Source organism: Pituophis catenifer, unplaced genomic scaffold (assembly GCF_029215685.1).
Source record: "Pituophis catenifer annectens isolate HBS135680 unplaced genomic scaffold, rPitCat1.0.hap2 SCAF_3, whole genome shotgun sequence".
Lineage (NCBI taxonomy): Eukaryota > Metazoa > Chordata > Lepidosauria > Squamata > Colubridae > Pituophis > Pituophis catenifer.
The window spans coordinates 72,853,981-72,873,229 of NW_027256883.1; the positions used below are offsets into that span (position 1 = coordinate 72,853,981).

Below are 19,249 nucleotides of genomic sequence, written 5' to 3' on the forward strand. Positions count from 1 at the left end.
TTCAATAAAGTTTATGCACACATACACAAGCATAGTATTTCACAAATGATTTGCCATTTATTGATATTGTTGCTGTGCTAAATAAAATAATTTTAAAAAATAAAAGAAGCCATTTGAGACAATAGGGATGGCTTGAATTAAAACTATTTTCAGCTCCATTTTATGTTTAAATTCAGCTTCCAATATCTCCCAGGTAGTTTAGAGAAAATGACAATACTTCTTACCTAAAATATTCTATCCCTCTATGGAATTTTAATGCAGCTAGGTATTTATTTCACTATAGCCACTGAGTTCATTGCTACTAAGAAAAGAACTAAGAATTTGTAGGAGTTGAACTAGGAATTGTAGATAAAATTGAAAAGCAATATCTAATAATAAAGACTTAAAGAAGGGATTACTTTCATTCTTAAATTTAGAAAAGCACACAATAGAAATCTTTCATTCTATGGACATAATATATATATTTCAGCCATTACTTGTTTGGGAACGCAGAGAGAGTTGTATATTCATACATGTGTCCATGCAATTCAAACAGCTTTTATACCATAGGCTGCTATGTAATCGAGTGCATTCCGGATTTACATTTGCAGCTCCTAATGCCACGAGTCCTACCTGGGCAAAAAATTGCCAGCACCAGCTTCACGTATTTCCATTTGCCTTGATGTCATAACTTGAAATTTCCCCAGATAGGTTTTTATAATTGATAATTTGGTCAAGCAGCTTTTCAGTGAGCTTGTTTTGATCAAGAATTTAATGGGAAAGGGAGGGAAGGAAAGAAGTATGAGTGTACTATTAACTGAAGCCAAACAAATGTGCCTTATACTTATCTTATTTACTCAGAATTATATATTCATCAGCAATCATCAGGAAATCATCCAAATAAGATGCTTGTATTTTCTTCAGGTTTTATAGGATTAATATGGTGATTAACCTAATGGTGATTTTGTGATTTGAATTGGGTAAACAATACCATGAAATAAAATCATGATTTAGAGGTTTGATAGGAGCGTTTTATAGTTGCTTGGTAACCGGCAGAGACTGTGACTATGTTTTATTAAGCATGCCAGGTACCTGAATCTGGATTAGACATCGGGGCTTTTTATCTGGATAACGGCTGCAGTCTATTGCAGGGTTATCATAAGTGTCATTTCTACCTGGTTCTGCTTCCTAGCTAGATTTGGCTGATTTGGAAAGCAGACTATTTTAGTGACTAGGTATTTTTTATTTCCTTTAAAAAAAAAAACATCAACCAAAACAAATTATTTTCTAAAAATCCTTCTAGAATTGTCATTCTGTGGGTAGATTGGGGTTATTATGTGGTGAATGGACATTTAAGAAACTATAATGTTAAGTAGGTTTATTCTAGGATATTTTTAAAAAAATACTACGAAGTTGATTATGTGAAATACACCAACACAATTCACTGGCTGCTTGATGCAATTCTGTAGGGTTTTTTTTTTTTAATTTGATTTATATGCCGTCCTTCTCCAGAGACTCAGGGCGGCTTACAATGTGCTCAGCAATAGCCTTCATCCTTTTTGTATATTTATACAAAGTCAGCTTATTGCCCCCACAACTGGGTCCTCAATTTACCTACCTTAGAAAGGATGGAAGGCTGAGTCAACCTTGAGCCTTGGCGAGATTCTAACCTGCAGTAATTGCAGGCAGCTGGTCTTAATAACCAGTTTAATAACAGGGTGCCTTAGACCACTGTACTACCAAGGCTCTTGGAAGAACAACACAAAAATGTAGTGGTGAGATGTAAAATTTGTTACTACCGGTTGTGTGGGCGTGTCTTGGTGGGGGGTAATGTGACTGGGTGGGCGTGACCAACTTTTTTTTTTAACTTTTAAAAGCATTTTTTCTGTAAAAAAATGCTTTTAAAAGGCTCTGACAATCCCAGCTGAGTTGCCTGATCATCAGAAGCTTTTTTTTTAAAAGCTTTTTTTTTTGCTTTTAAAAGAAAAAAAAGCCTCTGATGATCAGGCAACTCAGCTGGGATTGTCAGAGCCTTTTAAAAGCATTTTTTCTACAACCTCTTCAGCCAGAGAGGTCATCGAAAAAATGCTTTTAAAAGGCTCTGACAATCCCAGCTGAGCCGCGCGATCATCAGAGGCTTTTTTTTTAACTTTTAAAAGCATTTTTTCTACAACCTCTTCAGCCGAAGAGGTTGTAGAAAAAATGCTTTTAAAAGTAAAAAAAAAAAGCCTCTGATGATCACGCAGCTCAGCTGGGCATGGGGGGAGCGCAGGGATTTTTGCTACTGGTTCTCCGAACCACCTGCCTACCGGATCGGGCGATCCGGTCTGAACTGGGAGCATTTCACCCCTGCAAAAAAGCATATTACACAAGCATAGTGTCTATGTCTGTTTTTATTTTCATCTTGTTGCAGTACTCACTAACATATTTTGTTTTTTTTTTAATGTTTTCATTAAACAAGACACATTCACATTGTATTGCATCTTTTCATCTTCCAGATCCCAACTCTACAGTAATTTTCAGTTGTTTAAAGGCTTATTTTAAATAAAATTAAAAGGGAAGCCAGCATGTTCTAAAGCAGGGCTGTCAAACTCGTGGCCTGCAGGCTGGATGCGTCACGCACGGGTCACGCTCATGCCCAGATTAACAAAGGGGGGAAAAAAGTCCCGATACGTCACGTGACGCCATGAGTTTGACACCCCTGTTCTAAAGCAAGAACCAACCTCCAATTATCTTTATTTCAAATAATTCCTTTGGATTCTACATAGGTTCTCATAGGTCCGGATAATCCTCATTTAACCATAATTGGGCCTGATAAATCCATTGCTAAGTGATGTGGTCATTATGCAAATAACCGTATGATTTATTGTATCATTATGCTGTGGTCATTAAGTAAATTACCCACAGTCATTAAGTGAGACATCTCGTGACCACGACTTAAGATTTTACTGCTGGCTCCGCTACCAACTCTGCTTGTTGGAAACCAGCTGTGAACCTTGCAAATGATGATCACATGACTGAGGAACACTACAGTGGTTGTAAGTGCAAGGACTGTTTGTAAAGTTACCTTTTCAGCATCATCATAACTTTGAACAGTCACTAGACAATGCAGTTGTTAAAGTAAAGACTGTGTTTCTTAGAAAATAAAAATGTTGAATGATTGATTATCTGTAAATATACTCACTAGCTGTCTCCCCCACCAAAAAAAGAAAAGAAAAGAAACCTTTTTCTTTGAGTGCCCCATAGCATGATCTCAAAATGTGAAATACAGGTAGTCCTCGACATATGACTACAATTGAGCCCAAAATTTCTGTTCCTAAGCGAGGCAGCTGTTCAGTGAGTTTTGCTCCATTTTATATCCTTTCTTACAACAGTTTGTGAAGTGAATCACTGCAGTTGCTAAGTTAGTAGCACAGTTGTTAAATTCCCCATTGCCTTTGCTTATCAGAAGGTCACAAAAGGTGATCGCTGACGGTTGCAGTGTCCCAGTGACTCTGGGACGCTGCAACCGTCATAAATATGTTGCCAAACATCTGAATTTTGATCATGTGACCATGGGGAGGCTGCAATGTTTGTGTGAAAAATGGTCATAAACCAATTTTTTTCAGTGCTGTTGTCACTTCAAACGATCATTAAATGAAAGGTTGAACGTCGAGGACTACATGTAGAGCAAGAAGATTGGAGAGTCCTGGTCTTGATTAGAGATGGAGAAACTCTGGCTTTCCAGATACCACTGAGTTACAATTCCTCAAATCCTTTAGTTTTAACGATGCTGACTAGAGTGCCTGAGAATTACAGTTCATCAGCATAAGAAACCTGCAACATTTTCATGCATGTTGCATAAAATGAGGGTGACGCATCAAATAAAAACAATTGTGCTTTTAAAAAAATATTATTGTTGTAATTATTTGGAAAGAAAAGAGAAAAAGAGGGAAGGGAAGGGGAAGGAAGGAAGGAAGGAAGGAAGGAAGGAAGGAAGGAAGGAAGGAAGGAAGGAAGGAAGGCTCGCCAAACATACATCTCTTATACCAAATAAATCTAGTTCTATGTACATAATATATTTTAGAATTAAATTATTAAATTTTAAGTCATACAATGCCTAAATATTTAGGTAATTATCTCGAGGATAACCCTTTGGTGAAATGGTTGTTGTATAGAAGTAGAGGTAGGTTTCTCTGATCTTTTGTATAACCAAATAAAGAGCGGAAGCCCTTTCACTCTTTCCGTATCAATTATTTTGCAAATTTAAAAGCAGAGAATATTCACTTCTATTGTCCTCCTGTTAATTTACAGAGAGTTAGAATAAAATCCAAAAGATTATAAACAACTATAAACAAAATTAAAACACACACACACACACACACACACACACACACACACACACCGATTCTTCCAAAACAAACTGGATTTACGTGTCTATTATGTGGAAGGCCACCATACTTGTAACATTATTTATTCCCAGTTGTATTTGGTGACATTCATTTTTGTGGGCCAGGAAAGCTTGGTTTTGAAGGGACGCATATAAACTTTAAAAATAAATACATAGAAGCAATAGAATATCAGCCAAAGTGTAACATGATTTTAGCCAGGATGAACTTTTTTTTATGCAGGTATTTTTCAAAAGATATAGGAGGGAACAAAGTCTTCAGACATATTCTCTTCCTCCCTCCCCTTTTTGTATGATGCTTATTTTTCATACCACAATTTATATTCTACATACAGAATATATACTCTACATCCAAAATCAATTTATATCATTGTTGTTTTGTTAAATACACCCGATCTGAATCATGAATCTCCAGTGAGATACTGTTCCCAAAACATTTTGGGAATGTTTTGACAAAAGAGTGTTTACAATCATGGATTCTTTGAAATTGGCTAGGGAACATTGCACCCAGTGCAGAATTCTAATTTGCAAATGGATAATATGGAACCTATAACGCATCAATGCATACATTTCCTTTTGTTCCTCTTTTATTTTGACAGGGTTGGTCGTCGTCCAGTGCTGCTCTTCTCAGTGTTGTTCATCTTAATATTTGGACTGACAGTGGCCCTCTCAGTGAATGTGACCATGTTCAGCACACTCAGGTTTTTTGAAGGGTTTTGCCTGGCTGGAATAACCCTTTCCTTGTATGCACTACGTGAGTATTGTCTTCAGAATACATCTTGGATATCTTTCTAAAAAATATTTGTGTTATAAGCCTCATGTCGTCGTTGATTGTGTTTTCATATGATTATGCTAAGAAGATTGAGTGCCAATTCTACACACATACACACATCAAATTTATATTTCGCTGATAAAGAAATAAAGGGAGACTAGTATAGATCTATTTCAAGCTATTTAGCTCTTATCAGCTAGCCATACACTTACTTGGATTTGAACTTGGGCTGCCTGCATATTAGGCAGTTGTATTAACCTGTGAGCCACATGTTCTCCTCTCTTCATCAGCTTGAGCCAGGGGAGAGATTAAGTGTTTTTCTGTCGAGACACCTGGTCTACCCCAGCATATGGGAGGGGAGGGAGCATATTGTATCCCTTTCGGCTTTCAGCTCCAATCCAGGAGCCCTCAAGCAGTCGCATTCACGACAAACCATTTTATACCAAATTTATATTTCACTGATAAAGAAATAAAGGGAGACTAGTATAGATCTATTTCAAGCTATTTAGCTCTCATCAGCTAGTAATGATATATATGTCATTACTCAATTTCTTCTTGGGTTATATTACTGAGAAACTAGTCAAACTGGCTGGTGCAGCTATGGTGTTAGACAGAACACCAGAATAAGTGATGCAGAATGAAGATAACCTAACAACAGGGTAGATACATTCTCTTGGATCACATTTAATCTAACCAGCCAAGTGTGGCAAATCAGATGCTCTGTGAAGTATGTGGGTAGGGCATGATTATATAGACTACATAAGATGCCTCTTCCATCTCATCATTAAAAATAATTACGCACTGAAGCCAAATGCCTTTTTCATTGGCCACTGCACCAAAACATATTTCGATTGCAAGTAGGCTCAAGGCCAACATTTCACATTAAAAATTCTCTTCCCCTTCCCAACCTACTCAACCTACAAAATACTATGCACCCAGATCTCCAACCAGACTTCAGACAGTATGTGCAGAGATCAGAAGAGGCTATTTTTCTGATAGTAGTTGTTAATCTGTCCAGAGAAAACACTGTTTGAAGACCATCTTTAACTGATCCCATTGAAATCAGTGGAATGTTCATTAAACCAGTTTATGGTTATGTCCACCTAACGTACTAATACAGTTTGCCTGGATTTTACAATCTTCAATTTTTTCTCTCTGTCTCCCTCTAATGGGATAAAATTAAAGATCCCCTCAATTACCAGGCTTGGACATATATACTACTATACATACTTATCGGCAATGGTAAATTTCTTGTCAAAAATCAAATTAGATTCTTATGGTCTTTTTTTTTCCTGGGCTCCCTAATCTAACCAAATACGAATTTTAGTAAGATGGGATAAGGTCAGCTAGATGGTCTTTAGAGGAATACAAATAGCATGTCGTCCATGCAATGATGCAAGTTTGTTCTGCAAATCCATTCCCATTTTTTTTGCTGAATCTTTTTCCTTTTACTATTTTCATTATGGTTACTCTAGGCTCAGGGAGAGCCCAGTTAAGTAAAGTTAATAATGCAAGTTCATGTGGCAGTTAGGATAAGGAAATATTCATCAATATTGCTCTTATCTTCATATTTCCACCGCATAGGGCAGTGATGGCTAACCTTTTTGCCATCACGTGCCAGGAAGGGGGGCAGAGGGGTTGCGCACGTGCGTGCCCACACCCATAATTCTATGCAAAAACCAGCCGTTTTTGGCCTCCAGAGGGCCTCCTGGCGTTGTGGAAAAGGCCATTTTCGCCCTCCCCAAACTCCTAGAGAGGCTCTGGAGGCTGGGGACAGCAAAAAACGGGCCTTCCGGTCCCACTGGAAGTTGGCAAACGGGCCGTTTCTGGCCTCTGGGGGACCTCTGGGGGTGGGGAAAGCAAAAAACAGGCTTTCCCCACCACCACCCCGAGGCCCTCCGGAGGCAGGAAACAGCCTGTTTCCCTACTTCTGTTGGGCCCAGGAGCTGAGCTCACATGTCCACTGATATGGCGTGCCATAGGTTCGCCATCATGGACATAGGGATAGGATTTGCCAAATAGCCATGCTTTATTTACATTTTTTCAAAGTTTTCTTAAACACCAACTCCTTTTCTTGGTCAAAGAGGGAAGGGAAGAGGCTCACTTCAAAAGAATTCAGTCAGAAAACCTGGTGCGTGTGAATCAATTCTAACAGTTACACCTGAAAATTAAGTACAGAATGTACTGCAATGCCTAAAAGGTCGTCATAATGGCTTGCATCCAAAATTCTTTAAGCAAAGGAAAAAAGTGTGTTAGAACTGTTCTGGGGACACTGACGAGATAAAGAGAGGAGGCAATTGTTGTATGTGTTAGTCGCTATCGAATTCTTATTTTCCAACTGCTAAACCTCTTCTCTCTCATTTTCTTCCTCATTTGCAACTTAAGCCCATGTTAATGTTTACATGCATATTTGCTTAAAAGATCAATATAAATCTGTGAACTTTTTGCAAGCAGTGTTCTTAAAAGTAAACCTCTTGGAAGATTCCTTTTCGCAAATGTAAACATCTGGGTCACACATCCCTCTAATGGCTACCTTGCTATATACAGTATACTTTTTGTGTGTAAAATTTTGAAAAGTGCAAATGTTTAAAGGTTTTCAAATCAGTATAGGAAGAAATCACTTCCTATCATTGAGATAGGCCTGGGAATATTCCCTGAAACCATAGAGCAATTCCCCTCCCCCACCTGGACACATCTGACCATCTCTCTCTGCTGCTGTGCCCAAAGTATATCCCTCTTAGGAAAAGAATACAGCCAGTCATGAAAACTGTCAAAATCTGTCCGGAGAGAGCACTCAGCCAGTTGCAGGATTGCTTTGAAACCACTGAATAGAGTATATTTGAACATCTAGAACTTCACGAATACACTGGCACTGTACTCTCATATATTAAAACATGCACAGATAATGTAACAGTGGATAAGTGCATCAGAGTCTATGGAATTGTAAACCCTGGATGTCAGCAAAGGTACAGATACTTCTGAGAGTCCGGAATTCCACCTTTAAGGCAGGTGACAGAGATAAATATAATGAGGCCAGGGCAAAACTAAGGAGAGGCATTAAGGCAGCTAAACAGAAATATAAACAGAAGGTGGAGAACCATCTAGCAGACAACAATCTGAGGCAGGTGTGTTAGGGAACTAACCAACTACAAGGGCAACCCAAAGTAGATAGTCAACACCGATGCCTCATTGGTGGAGGAGTTGAACATCTTCTTTGCCCCCTATGAGGTCAAAAGACCTGACCCTGCGGCCCCAGCTCACCAGCCCTCCAACTTCCAGCTACTCACCCTGCATGAAGACCAAGTGAGAGCTGTATTGAAGGCCGTGAATCCCAACAAAGCTGCAGGTCCAGACAGGGTGCTGGGGAAAGTGGTAAAAACCTGTGCTGACCAATTATCAGAGGTCCTAACAAGGATTTTTAACATCTCCCTGCAAACAGTCAGTGTTCCATCATGTCTGAAAGCAGCCATCATCATCCCAGTCCAGAAGGAAACAGCCATAAACAGCCTGAATGACTACAGACCCATTGCACTAACATCTGTAGTGATAAAGTACTTTGAGAGACTGGTTCTTCAATACCTCAGGTCATGCCTTCCATCAAACTTCCATCAACATCAGTTCACCTATAGAGGAAATAGGTTGACAGGCGATGCCATTGCCACTGCCCTACATACTGTATTGAGACACCTAGAGAAACCTGGGAACTACAAAAGAATGGTCTTCATAGACTACAGCTCGGCCTTTAACACCATATTGCTGGGTATTCTCATTAAAAAGTTGACTGATTTGAATACCCGTGCTGGGTATTATTACATGAGGGGACGAATCAGCATACAGGGAAGAAGTTCAGAAGTTCTCTACATGGTGGTCAGAAAACAACTTGCATCTAAACACCAGCAAGACAAAGGAGATGGTGTCTGCCTCAGCTACGGACCCCAGAGAACGCAGCACACACAAAGTCTGTACAAACCTTAATTTACTAATTAAAGACTACTAATGAGCTGTCTTAGTAGTTGTTCAACACAAGTACAATAAATCAGTCTTTTCTGAACAAGGGCTGTTAATTTAACTTCATTAACAGCCGACAAGAATTCAAAGAATAGTAACTCAGTTCCTAGGCACAGTATTTCAGATAACCATAATCTTACTGTGGTTGGCAGAATGCCCAGAAGCAATTTGCAGGAAAAATGATAAGAGCCAAATCAAACGTTTTCTGTAATCAAGACGCAAAGGAATTTGAATGAAGTTGTTTCCTGCAAATTGCATCAGTCGTCGTCCTTCCTTAAATAGGCTGGGGAGGGGCCAATTAGCCTCAAGCCTTACTCTCGAGGAGACGTCCTCCTGATGAGCCACTCCTGCCTTTTCGCAGCTCTGTGTGCTCGTGCATCGAGAAGAGGCTCCTCCTCTTCTTCCTCTTCACTTATGGGAGCTTCTGGAGGTTCTGAAGGCCCTGGCTGAATCCCTGCCTCTGGCACCACATTTTCTCCAGCTTCCTCATTGTCTGACTTGAGTGCCAACTGCACAGGCTGCTGGCGCAGCACCACACCAGCCTCCTCGCTGTCGGAATCAGCTACTAATTGCACAGGCCGCTGACGGGCCACAACAGATGGTGTTGGACTTCTGGAAGCAGAGAGAGGAACCTGCCCCATTCTACATCAAGGGAGGCTGTGTGGAGAGAGTCTCCTCGTTCAAATTCCTGGGAGTGCACCTTACCCAAGATCTCACCTGGAAAAATAACATGTCCCAGGTGATTAGAAAGGTCCAACAGAGCCTCCATTTCCTTAGGGTCTTGCGGAAAAATCAGGTGGAACAACGGCTGATGACTTCCTTTTACTGGTCCATAATAGAAAGCGCCCTCACATATTGTGTTATGGTATGGTACACTGGCTTAACAGCCGTGGACAGCAAGGCATTACAGAGGCTGATGAGCACAGCACAAAAAATCATGGGCTGCCCCCTAATCCTACTGGATGACATCGCCAGGTCCCGCTGTCTCACCAGAGTGAGGAAAATCCTTAGGGATGATTCATACCCTGGACCATCAAGCAGGAGATATAGAAGCATAGTCAGCTGAACAAATAGCCTGAAAACTAGCTTTTATCCATGGGCTGTCACTCTTAAACGCAACATAACACCACAATCATGTTTAATGTGATAGACTTATAGTGCCAGTGCAACGTGCAACATGTATAATACCAGTGTAATATAATAGTGTGTGTGTGTGTGTGTGTGTGTGTGTGTGTGTGTAAATGTGTGCTAGTTTATTACTTTAGGGATTTCTTTTTTGTCTATAGATTTATTGAGATGTATTCTGCATTCTTGGGTGGGCTGCCCCAAGGGAGACTCATTCAATTTCATTGTACACATGTTGTGTATTGACAATAACAGTTTGAATTAAATTACGGTATGATTTAACTAAAGATAGTTTATTGGAAAACACTTTTTCACAGTTGATTGAGTTTATGGAATGCATTGAGCTGTAGGCCGTGATTAACAAACTACAGTGACTATGTTTATATAACTCCATCTCGTCCCCAAATCACACTGTGTTTACTGAGTTGGATGAACCAGGAGATAGTTGATATTTCTGAATCTGAGTAGATTGGATGTCCACATATAGTACCCAAGACAGCTTCCTTTGATATTTTGGTGAACTGAACAAAATTCTCATAATACATAATACCGGGAACATAGGAATGGAATGTAGGTCACAAGATACAATACCACATAAAAAGATACAGGCATGCCATTTATAATGTGACGCAAAGGATTTTTAGAGATTATCTTGAACAATTAGACTTTAGGATTTGTGGTCCTTGTTTTGACACAGTGTAATTTCACCTGATCAGAAATAGCTCTTCTAGGAACAGAATATCTTTCTGCTAGCTAAACAACATTGTTGGAACCAAGCCCACTTCAGTACAATATTGCTTCTTTTGTTTAAAGATGCATACTCTGCTTTTTCACCATAAAGCCCTTGAGGGGACCTTCAAAAACAGTATTACATCATGTTTAAAGTGTTATAACCAATAGAGAAATCTAATGAATGGTGCTTGCCAAGTTAAAAGAAAGTAGGAAGGGTGTCAGGGGGAAATGTTTAATCATTAAGAACCATGCAATTAATCTAGATTACAGACGCAAAATGCTTTATGCAATCGTATCATCTTCAGAATCCATCGTTTAACTGCTCAAAAGTGGAATGTTGTTTACAATTTTAATATGAATACTTTGCCAAGCTAAGTTCCTCAATCAGTAGGAAAGGAAACTGAAATTTCATGGCCCAGTGGACTTCAAATTGATTGACATCTGTGTTGAGTAATGTGCAATCCTTTTGGCACATAGCACTTCTTAATAGAATTCAAAAAATTGTGATTTATGGTGTGAGTTGCAAGGAAAGGGAAGGAAAGATGACCCCCCACAAGTTGGATTGATTTAATTACAGTTATGATGAATTTTTTTTTTTAAATTTGATTTATATGCCGCCCTTCTCTGTTGACTTAGAGCGGCTTACAATGCGTTAAGCAATAGCCTTCATACTTTTTGTATATTTATATAAAGTCAGCTTATTGCCCCCACAAACTGGGTCCTCATTTTACCTACCTTAGAAAGGATGGAAGGCTGAGTCAACCTTGAGCCTGGTGAGATTCGAACTTACAGTAATTGCAGACAGCTGGTGTCAATCACAATACTTTTAGTCTGCTGAGCCACCAGGCCCTGGTGTACCACTGGAAGGCCTGGAGGACCAAGTTGAGAACTGTTTGTCCGGTTGAAAACATATCTGGGTGGTTATTAAGAATCAATATTGACCTGATGGCACATAATCAGTTAATTCAGTCAGGGCATGAGCTGGTTAAAAACTGCCTTTATGAATGTAATTCGCTATATCTTTGTTCAGAATCTGAAGTATTTTTCAAGACAAACTAAATATTTCTTTTGTAAGGCTTCATAGTATAGTATAACAGTGAAGTCACACACTTCTGGAAAGAATGTTTATAGAATCCCCCCCCCCCGCCCCCCGTTTTGCTTTATTTTTAAGAATTAAATAGCAGGAAAACATATGTCAAACCTAGCTTTCCAACAGGAGTACATGTCTATCAAAGACTTCGCTCTTCTGAAAAAGTGCACATCTAGGTGTAATCTTTCGGAGCGGGGGAAGAATGTATAAATTAGTCTTGAATAAGTTATGAACCAACTAGATTCCCTTAGTTATAAGAGATAATAGCTATTTCCAAAGCACTTTATGGAACCTGATTTTTTTTCTTCCCAAACAAAAGTAAAAATGTACACAACTACAAGCAAACTTTTATTTAGATTCAAATGATATCTCCATGGCTAAGTTGAGTAATGGGGCATTTAGTAACTGCCCCATTTAGTGACCATTCACAGTTATGACAGTGATAAAAAATAACTTTGCAACCAATCCTCATATTTATGACCTTCACAAGTCTATAAAGCAAAGAAAAGCTGAAGGGAGGTCATAAGCACAGTTGTGGTTTCACTTAGCAACCACTTTGCTTAATGACAGAGTTGCAGTAGCTAAATATATGGGCAGATAGCCCAAGAAGAAAAGTAATATTCCCAGAAAACCTTGGAATCTATTAAGCCCCTCCCTCCCTCCCTCCCTTCCCATAATGTAACCATATAAGAAAGTAATGCAGTTAAGCAGGTTGAGAAGTACTGACTAGCTGCATTTATATTCTGAATTGTTATGCAAAAGTTGCTTATTTTCTATAGGGTTTTTTTAATACAAAAAATACATTTGGGTATGGCTATAGCAGGCGTGAAATTAATTGTAATTGAAAATGAATCTGTCAGAATGTGATAAAATCCTACAAGCTGGAAGGAACCATTAGGGCGTTGAGTCCAACCCGCTGTTTAACGCAGAGATTGAAATGTAAACATTTCTGACATATGGCTGTCTAGTGTCCACTTAAAACAATTTCCGATGAAGGGAACCTACTACATCTCTGGGGAATTGACTCTACTTTCGAACTACTAAGCAAAAAGTAGCTCTAGAATTATGTTCCAGGTTACGAATTTCTCATTCTGTTCAGCTTTTACCTGACTGTATTTGTCAGTGCTATGATTTAACAATTATGACTTGGCAGTTATTTTCATTCTGTGTACCATATCACCACAGAACAGAATTCAGTGTTACACACCCCTTTAATTGCATCCTGCCAATCTATAATAATTAAGCTTTCACCTCTGTGACACAGTGTTTTTTTGGTATTTTCAGATTGTATGTATTCTTTTTAGTCTTTTTTTTTTTTAAAAAAAAAAATCAACTCAAACCACAATAACCCTCTTTAAATCTCCGTAAGAATTATGGATTATCATTAGAGGTATGAATGTATGAGGATTTAGTGCCTCAGTCCTGCTGAAATCCTGTGATCACTTCCTTGGACCTAAGTATCACTTCAGAATTAAACTGATCTTTATAGTCCATATCAGTTTGACATATGTTCATTTATAAATCCATTTCATCTAATTTCTGTTATGATCAGCATTTTTTTAAAAAAAATCCACACAACATTGTATTTCCCTATAGAAGTATTCACACCTCTCTAATTGCCAAATGTATTTTTGTCAACGTTTATAATTGTATGTATTTTATCCCCAATTTCACAAATATGTGTATTCTTCACACAGAATTTCCTCACTATATAGGAGACATTGACAATCATATAATAGCTATGTTCTTTGTTAGACCGGGAAATTAAAAACTTAGACTGAATAAAATATTCAAATATACCTCTTTCTGAATAGACAAATGTAAGATTATTACCCTATTAGTTACTGTGATTGAAGTAAAATTACTCATCAGCAATTGAGCAGTCAGGAAGACTAGAGGTAATAACATTTGATTATTTTCAGTGCTGACTAACTCCTATCTTATACTGGTCACAGCCATTCTATTAATTTTAAGGATAGTATATGTTCGCTCTCTGAATACTCAATCTTGAATACTGGCTCCCCATAACTGTGCTAAGGAAGCTTTGGTTTTTTTCAAATGTTCTCCAAAAATAGCTCTTCTTATTCCTAATCAATTAGTAAGCTGCATGGGATTTATGGGAGTTGGAGTCCAGTAATACCTGGAAGTTCACAACTGTTCTTCATTGTTCTACTTGTTGTGGCTCCGTTACCTGACCCTGTTTCATCGGCAGGAGAGGACTCCTAGAGTGAAGGAGAGGAGTTGGCAAGGCCTCCCTCTCCAGGACCCTCCTCTCTGGCAATGCCTTCGGTGTCCGCCGAAGGTCAAGAGATAGGCCCGGGGCCAAGCACGTCCACGCAGCCACAGGTGGACAGTAATGAGGGAGATGAGTCTTGGCTGGATCCTCAGTAGCGTCGCAGAGATAAGCGCGCGCAACAGAAGAAGAGGCGTGCCAGAGATTAAGCTGAGTCACTGGACCACACCCCACAGGGTATAAAAGGGGTGAGGTGGCCATTCAGACTCTGTGATGGACAAAACTAACTACTATCGAGTCACATTGCATCTTTGGAAACAACACTATCTGCCTTGGATTTAATTATGGACTGGACTTGACAATTCTTGAACTGTGTGTATTTTGTTTATGAGTAAAGTCTTGGCAAGCAGCTACTGGGTTGCTGCCAATCCTCTTATCGAAAGAATTTGATTGTCTGCCAGTTTATTTAACTCCCGGCTGTCTGTTTCTGTGCGTGTGTGAGACGGGGACAGAACACTACTTCAATAAATGTTTCTTCTCTCTTTCCTCTTTTATTGTTTCTAAAGTTTCCAAATCTAAATAGTAATAATTGCTAGCAAAAAAGATAAATCTTACATATATGTAAAAATAATTTTCCATTTTTTAGTGAGGGTGCTCCTGACAGCTGTAATAGTAGTATGGTTATTACAGATAAATCTTCAAATTACGACCACAATTGAGCCAAAATTTCTGTTGCTAAGCAAGACAGTTGTTAAGTGAGTTTTGCCCCATTGTACAACATTTCTTGCCATAATTGTTAGGTGAATCACTACAGTTGTTAAGTTAGTAGTAAGGTTGTTCGTAAGTAGTAGTAAGTAAGTAGTAAGGTTAAGTGAATCTGGTTCAGAAGGACACAAAAGGGGATCACATGACCCTAGGACACTGCCACTGTCATAAATACGAGTCAGTTGCCAAGCATCCGAATTTTGATCATGGGGATGTTGCAAAGGCCCTCAGTATGAAAAATAGTCATGTCATTTTTTCAGTGCCTTCAAGCAGTCACTAAATGAATTGTTGTAAGTCAAGGAATACCTGTATTTATATTGTCTATTTATATATCAAACTTTTGAACCACCCAACTCTCTCTCTCTCTCTCTCCCTCCCTCCCTCCCTCCCTCTTTTTCTCTCAGAGATGAGATCCCTCATTTTCTGGTTAAAATTGTCATATTCATTCTGTGTCTAATATGACTTTAACCTCAGTGTGCGAGACATAAAAAGCAATGGCACATATTTACACAGAGTTGTAGATGATTCAAAAAAATTGGCTGCACTAAAAATCACGCTGCAGAATTATGAAGCACAAGCGAGAATAAGCAGGTGATTGGGCTCTAAAAATAGCTTTGTTTGTGTAGAGAATAAGCCTCTTTGTGTTGGCACAAAGTAACTGGCATATCTTTGGACTGAAATACACCCAAGGGAAAATAGAAGGGCGCCATACAGGCAAGATATAGGTAGTCCTCAACTTACAGCCATTTGTTTAGCACTGGTTTGAAGTTACACTGTAGCTGAAAATAAATAACCTATGACCAGTCTTAGTAATTTTGACTGTCACACCATTCCCATGGTCATGTGATCAAAATTCGAATCCGTGGCAACCAATATATATTTACAACTGTTGCTGCATCCTGGGGTTATGTGATTGCCATTGGTAACCTTCCACCCAGAATCCAACAAATGAAGTCAATGGGGGAAACTGGATTCACTTAATTATTTTTTGATTCACTTAACAACCCCAGTGATTTGCTTAAGAACTGTGGCCAAAAAAAAAAAAGGTCCTTAAATCAGGTGCAATTCATTTAACAGCCACCTTACTTAGCAACAGATATTCCAGTCCCGATTGTGGTCGTATGTTGAAGACTATCTGTAGACTTGGTCTCAGTTGCGGTGGTGTCATTCGCATTGCTGTAAACTTTCTAGTGAACAGGACAAAGGGAAGAAGAAAATATACCTGCACTTTAATTGCTAAAAAGTTACACAAGGTGAATCCTTTTCCTGGACTCGGAATGTACTAAAAACAAAAAAAAACAGACTTGTCAGACATTGGCATTAGCAGCCCAATTCGTCTTTCCTTGTTGTTTGTAGATCAAAACTGATATAACACAGAATGACAGAGTTGGACGGGACCTTGAAGGTCATCTAGTCCAACCCCTTGATCGAGCAGGAGACCCTACACCATTTCAGACAAGTGACTGTCCAATCTCTTCTTAAAAGCTTCCAGCGAACTTCTAAAGGCAAGGTTAATTGTTCTCATCGAAATTTTTCCTTAGTTCTAAGTTGCTTAGTTTCCATCCATTGTTCCTTGTCTTGCTATCTGGTGCTTTGGAAAATAGGCTGACCCCCTCTTGTTTATGGCAGCCCCTTACATATTGGAACACTGCTATCATCTCTCTCCTAGTCTTTCTTTTTACCAGACTAGACATAACAATAGGCCACAGGGTAGAAAGATGGACATGCATGCAGGGATACACACAAACATGTGAAGGACAGAAATGTATCAATGTTTCTGGCACATTTTACAGGGGGTTTTTTTCAAGGAAGGTGCAGGAATGTTGAAATGTGCACAAAGAGACATTTTGATTGCCCATTTGTTTTTAAAAAATCTTATTATGATGTAGATGGAAATGCTAGATAGGTGAAACCCTCACGTTTCAGCAAAGATTCAACATAATATTTATGGTGGTTGCCATTTTATGAGGCTGTTTACCTGGTATTTCAACTGTGCTAAAATGGTAATGTATCCTGTGTTTAAAATAAACATTATGAAAACAACTGTTAAATCAAATAGAGTTATAGTACTACGATAGAATGGCTGTAATTCAATGTTTTAACAAGGCAGTGTTTTTTTCTAATTCAGCCAAAAGAAATTAAATTAAGATGACAGTAACCCAGTAAGGTTATTAAAGAGCTAAAGGAAAAATGTGATGGCTTTAAGATGGGGGAAACGAATCTAGCAATTCATGAAAAATATGCAGATTTTTCTCCTTCAACAATACCATGTTTTCCCGAAAATAAGACAGGGTCTTATTTTCTTTTGAACCCCGAAATAAGGGCTTGGCCTTATTGGGGGGTCTTATTATTTTGGGGGTGCAGGAGGCCCCGGATGGCCTGTGTACTCACAACCGGGAGTCCGGCAGAGAGAGGCTCCCTTCGCGCGCTGCCATTAAGCCCCTCCCTACCGCGGTATGTGTGTAGAACGCGAGCGGCTCGAAGGCACCAAGCCTTGAGCTCATAGCCAATGCCGCCGCCGCTCACCACCAGCATCCGCGCGGGAGCCATGGCCTGGTCCAGCTCCCCTGCAGAGTCCAGCTCCAGCCATCACCATAGAATGGGAAGCACACTCCCAGAGCGGCCGCTGTCCTGGCTGGGGTTTGGAAGCCGCAGAGGCAGAGTTTGGGGGAGAGAAAGAAAGACTTTTGCTGTTTCTGCTGCTTTCCTTGCATGCAGCCAAAAGCAGAAGCAGCAGAAATCTTTCTTTCTCTCCCCCCAAACTCTGCCTCTATGGCTTCCAACCCCAGCCAGGGCAGCGGCCGCTCTGGGAGTGTGTGTCCCACTCTATGATGATGGTGGCCGGAAGCCTTCCCTTCCCCCCTGCTCCTCTACACTCCGATCGTCCCGCAGTCCCCACACCAGAGCGCTGACCCACTGGAGCGCCCACTGGAGAGCCTGGGAAGCCTCTCTGCCTCGGCAGTCACTGGACTGGATGGCGATCAGGCCAGACTTCCTGGGGAAGGGAGCCTTGGAGGACACTTGCCCGCCTTCCCTTCCTCCCACAGGTCCAGTTTACTCTTTCCAGGTGCCAGGCAGCCATGCCGAGGGCAGCCCCAACAGACACAGCTCAGCCGGCCCAGCCATGGCCAACGCTCCTCACCCGCGGCTGAGCTGTAGACAGCAGCGGCGGCAGCAGCAGCAACCTGCAGCACCTCAGCCATCCCTGCCGAGACCCACGCCCAGCTGCAAGATGCGCCAGGCCTGCCATTGTAGTCCTCCACGACTGCCCACCACGCATGGAGGCCTCTCTGCCACCGGTGGCCGCCCTGCCAAGGAAGCCCCGGGGCAGTGATGTTTGCGCTGGGGATGTTGTGGTGGGTGCTCAGTAGCATGGGCTATGTGGACATGGCACCTGGACGCGGGGGAGAGAGCGGGTGGGTTGCCACCATGGCGCAGGAACAGGCACTCGAGGTCTACGGTCAGTGCCACGGGGGGGGCAAAAGGGGCGGGCGCTGCAGGAGTTTGCAGGAATGTGGCTACCTTGGGAGGGTTGGGGAGGTGAGGGACCTGTGTGTGCGTGTGTGTGAGAGGGGGGGCTTATTTTGGGGGGAGGGCTTATATTTAGGCCCACCCTAAAAATCAGGCTTGGCCTTATTTTCGGGACATATCCTATTTTCAGGGAAACACGATATGTAACTTATGAAAACTACCAAGATGTTTTCTACTATATGTAACACAACAAATTGTTATTATAATAAAACTGGAACTGAACTGATCCATAAATTTCGAAAGCCACAGGAAATATTACAGAGGTTTCCTTGAAGCTTTCAATAAAGATTTCCTCTCACAAGTTTATGGAGGAAAGGAAGTTCTCTAAAGAACTCGGAGTGGCTGCAAGTAGCAGCTTTTTAAGTAATATGCAGGAATAACCTTTGATTTTTCAGTTCAGTGAGACCACAATGTAGACATACCCTGTTTCCCCGAAAATAAGATCCAACCAGAAAATAAGCCCTAACATGATTTTTCAAGATCATCGTAATATAAGCCCTACCCCAAAAATAAACCCCAGTTAAGATCATCAGCCAGACAGACGCAATTAGTACCGTATTTCCCCCAAAATAAGACCTAACCAGAAAATAAGCCCTAATGCAACTTTTGCATCAAAAAATAATATAA

At 40.4% G+C, this 19,249-nt stretch overlaps 1 protein-coding gene across 1 annotated transcript in view; it reads left to right on the forward strand.

The window, feature by feature from the left end:
* The window catches only part of SLC22A23 (solute carrier family 22 member 23), a 91,377-nt gene that overhangs the window by 27,666 nt on the left and 44,462 nt on the right, over nt 1–19,249 (forward strand). Inside the window, exon 3 of the mRNA XM_070942537.1 lies at nt 4,966–5,120. Coding sequence (XP_070798638.1) covers nt 4,966–5,120 — 155 coding nt within the window. The remainder of the gene's footprint in view (nt 1–4,965; nt 5,121–19,249) is intronic.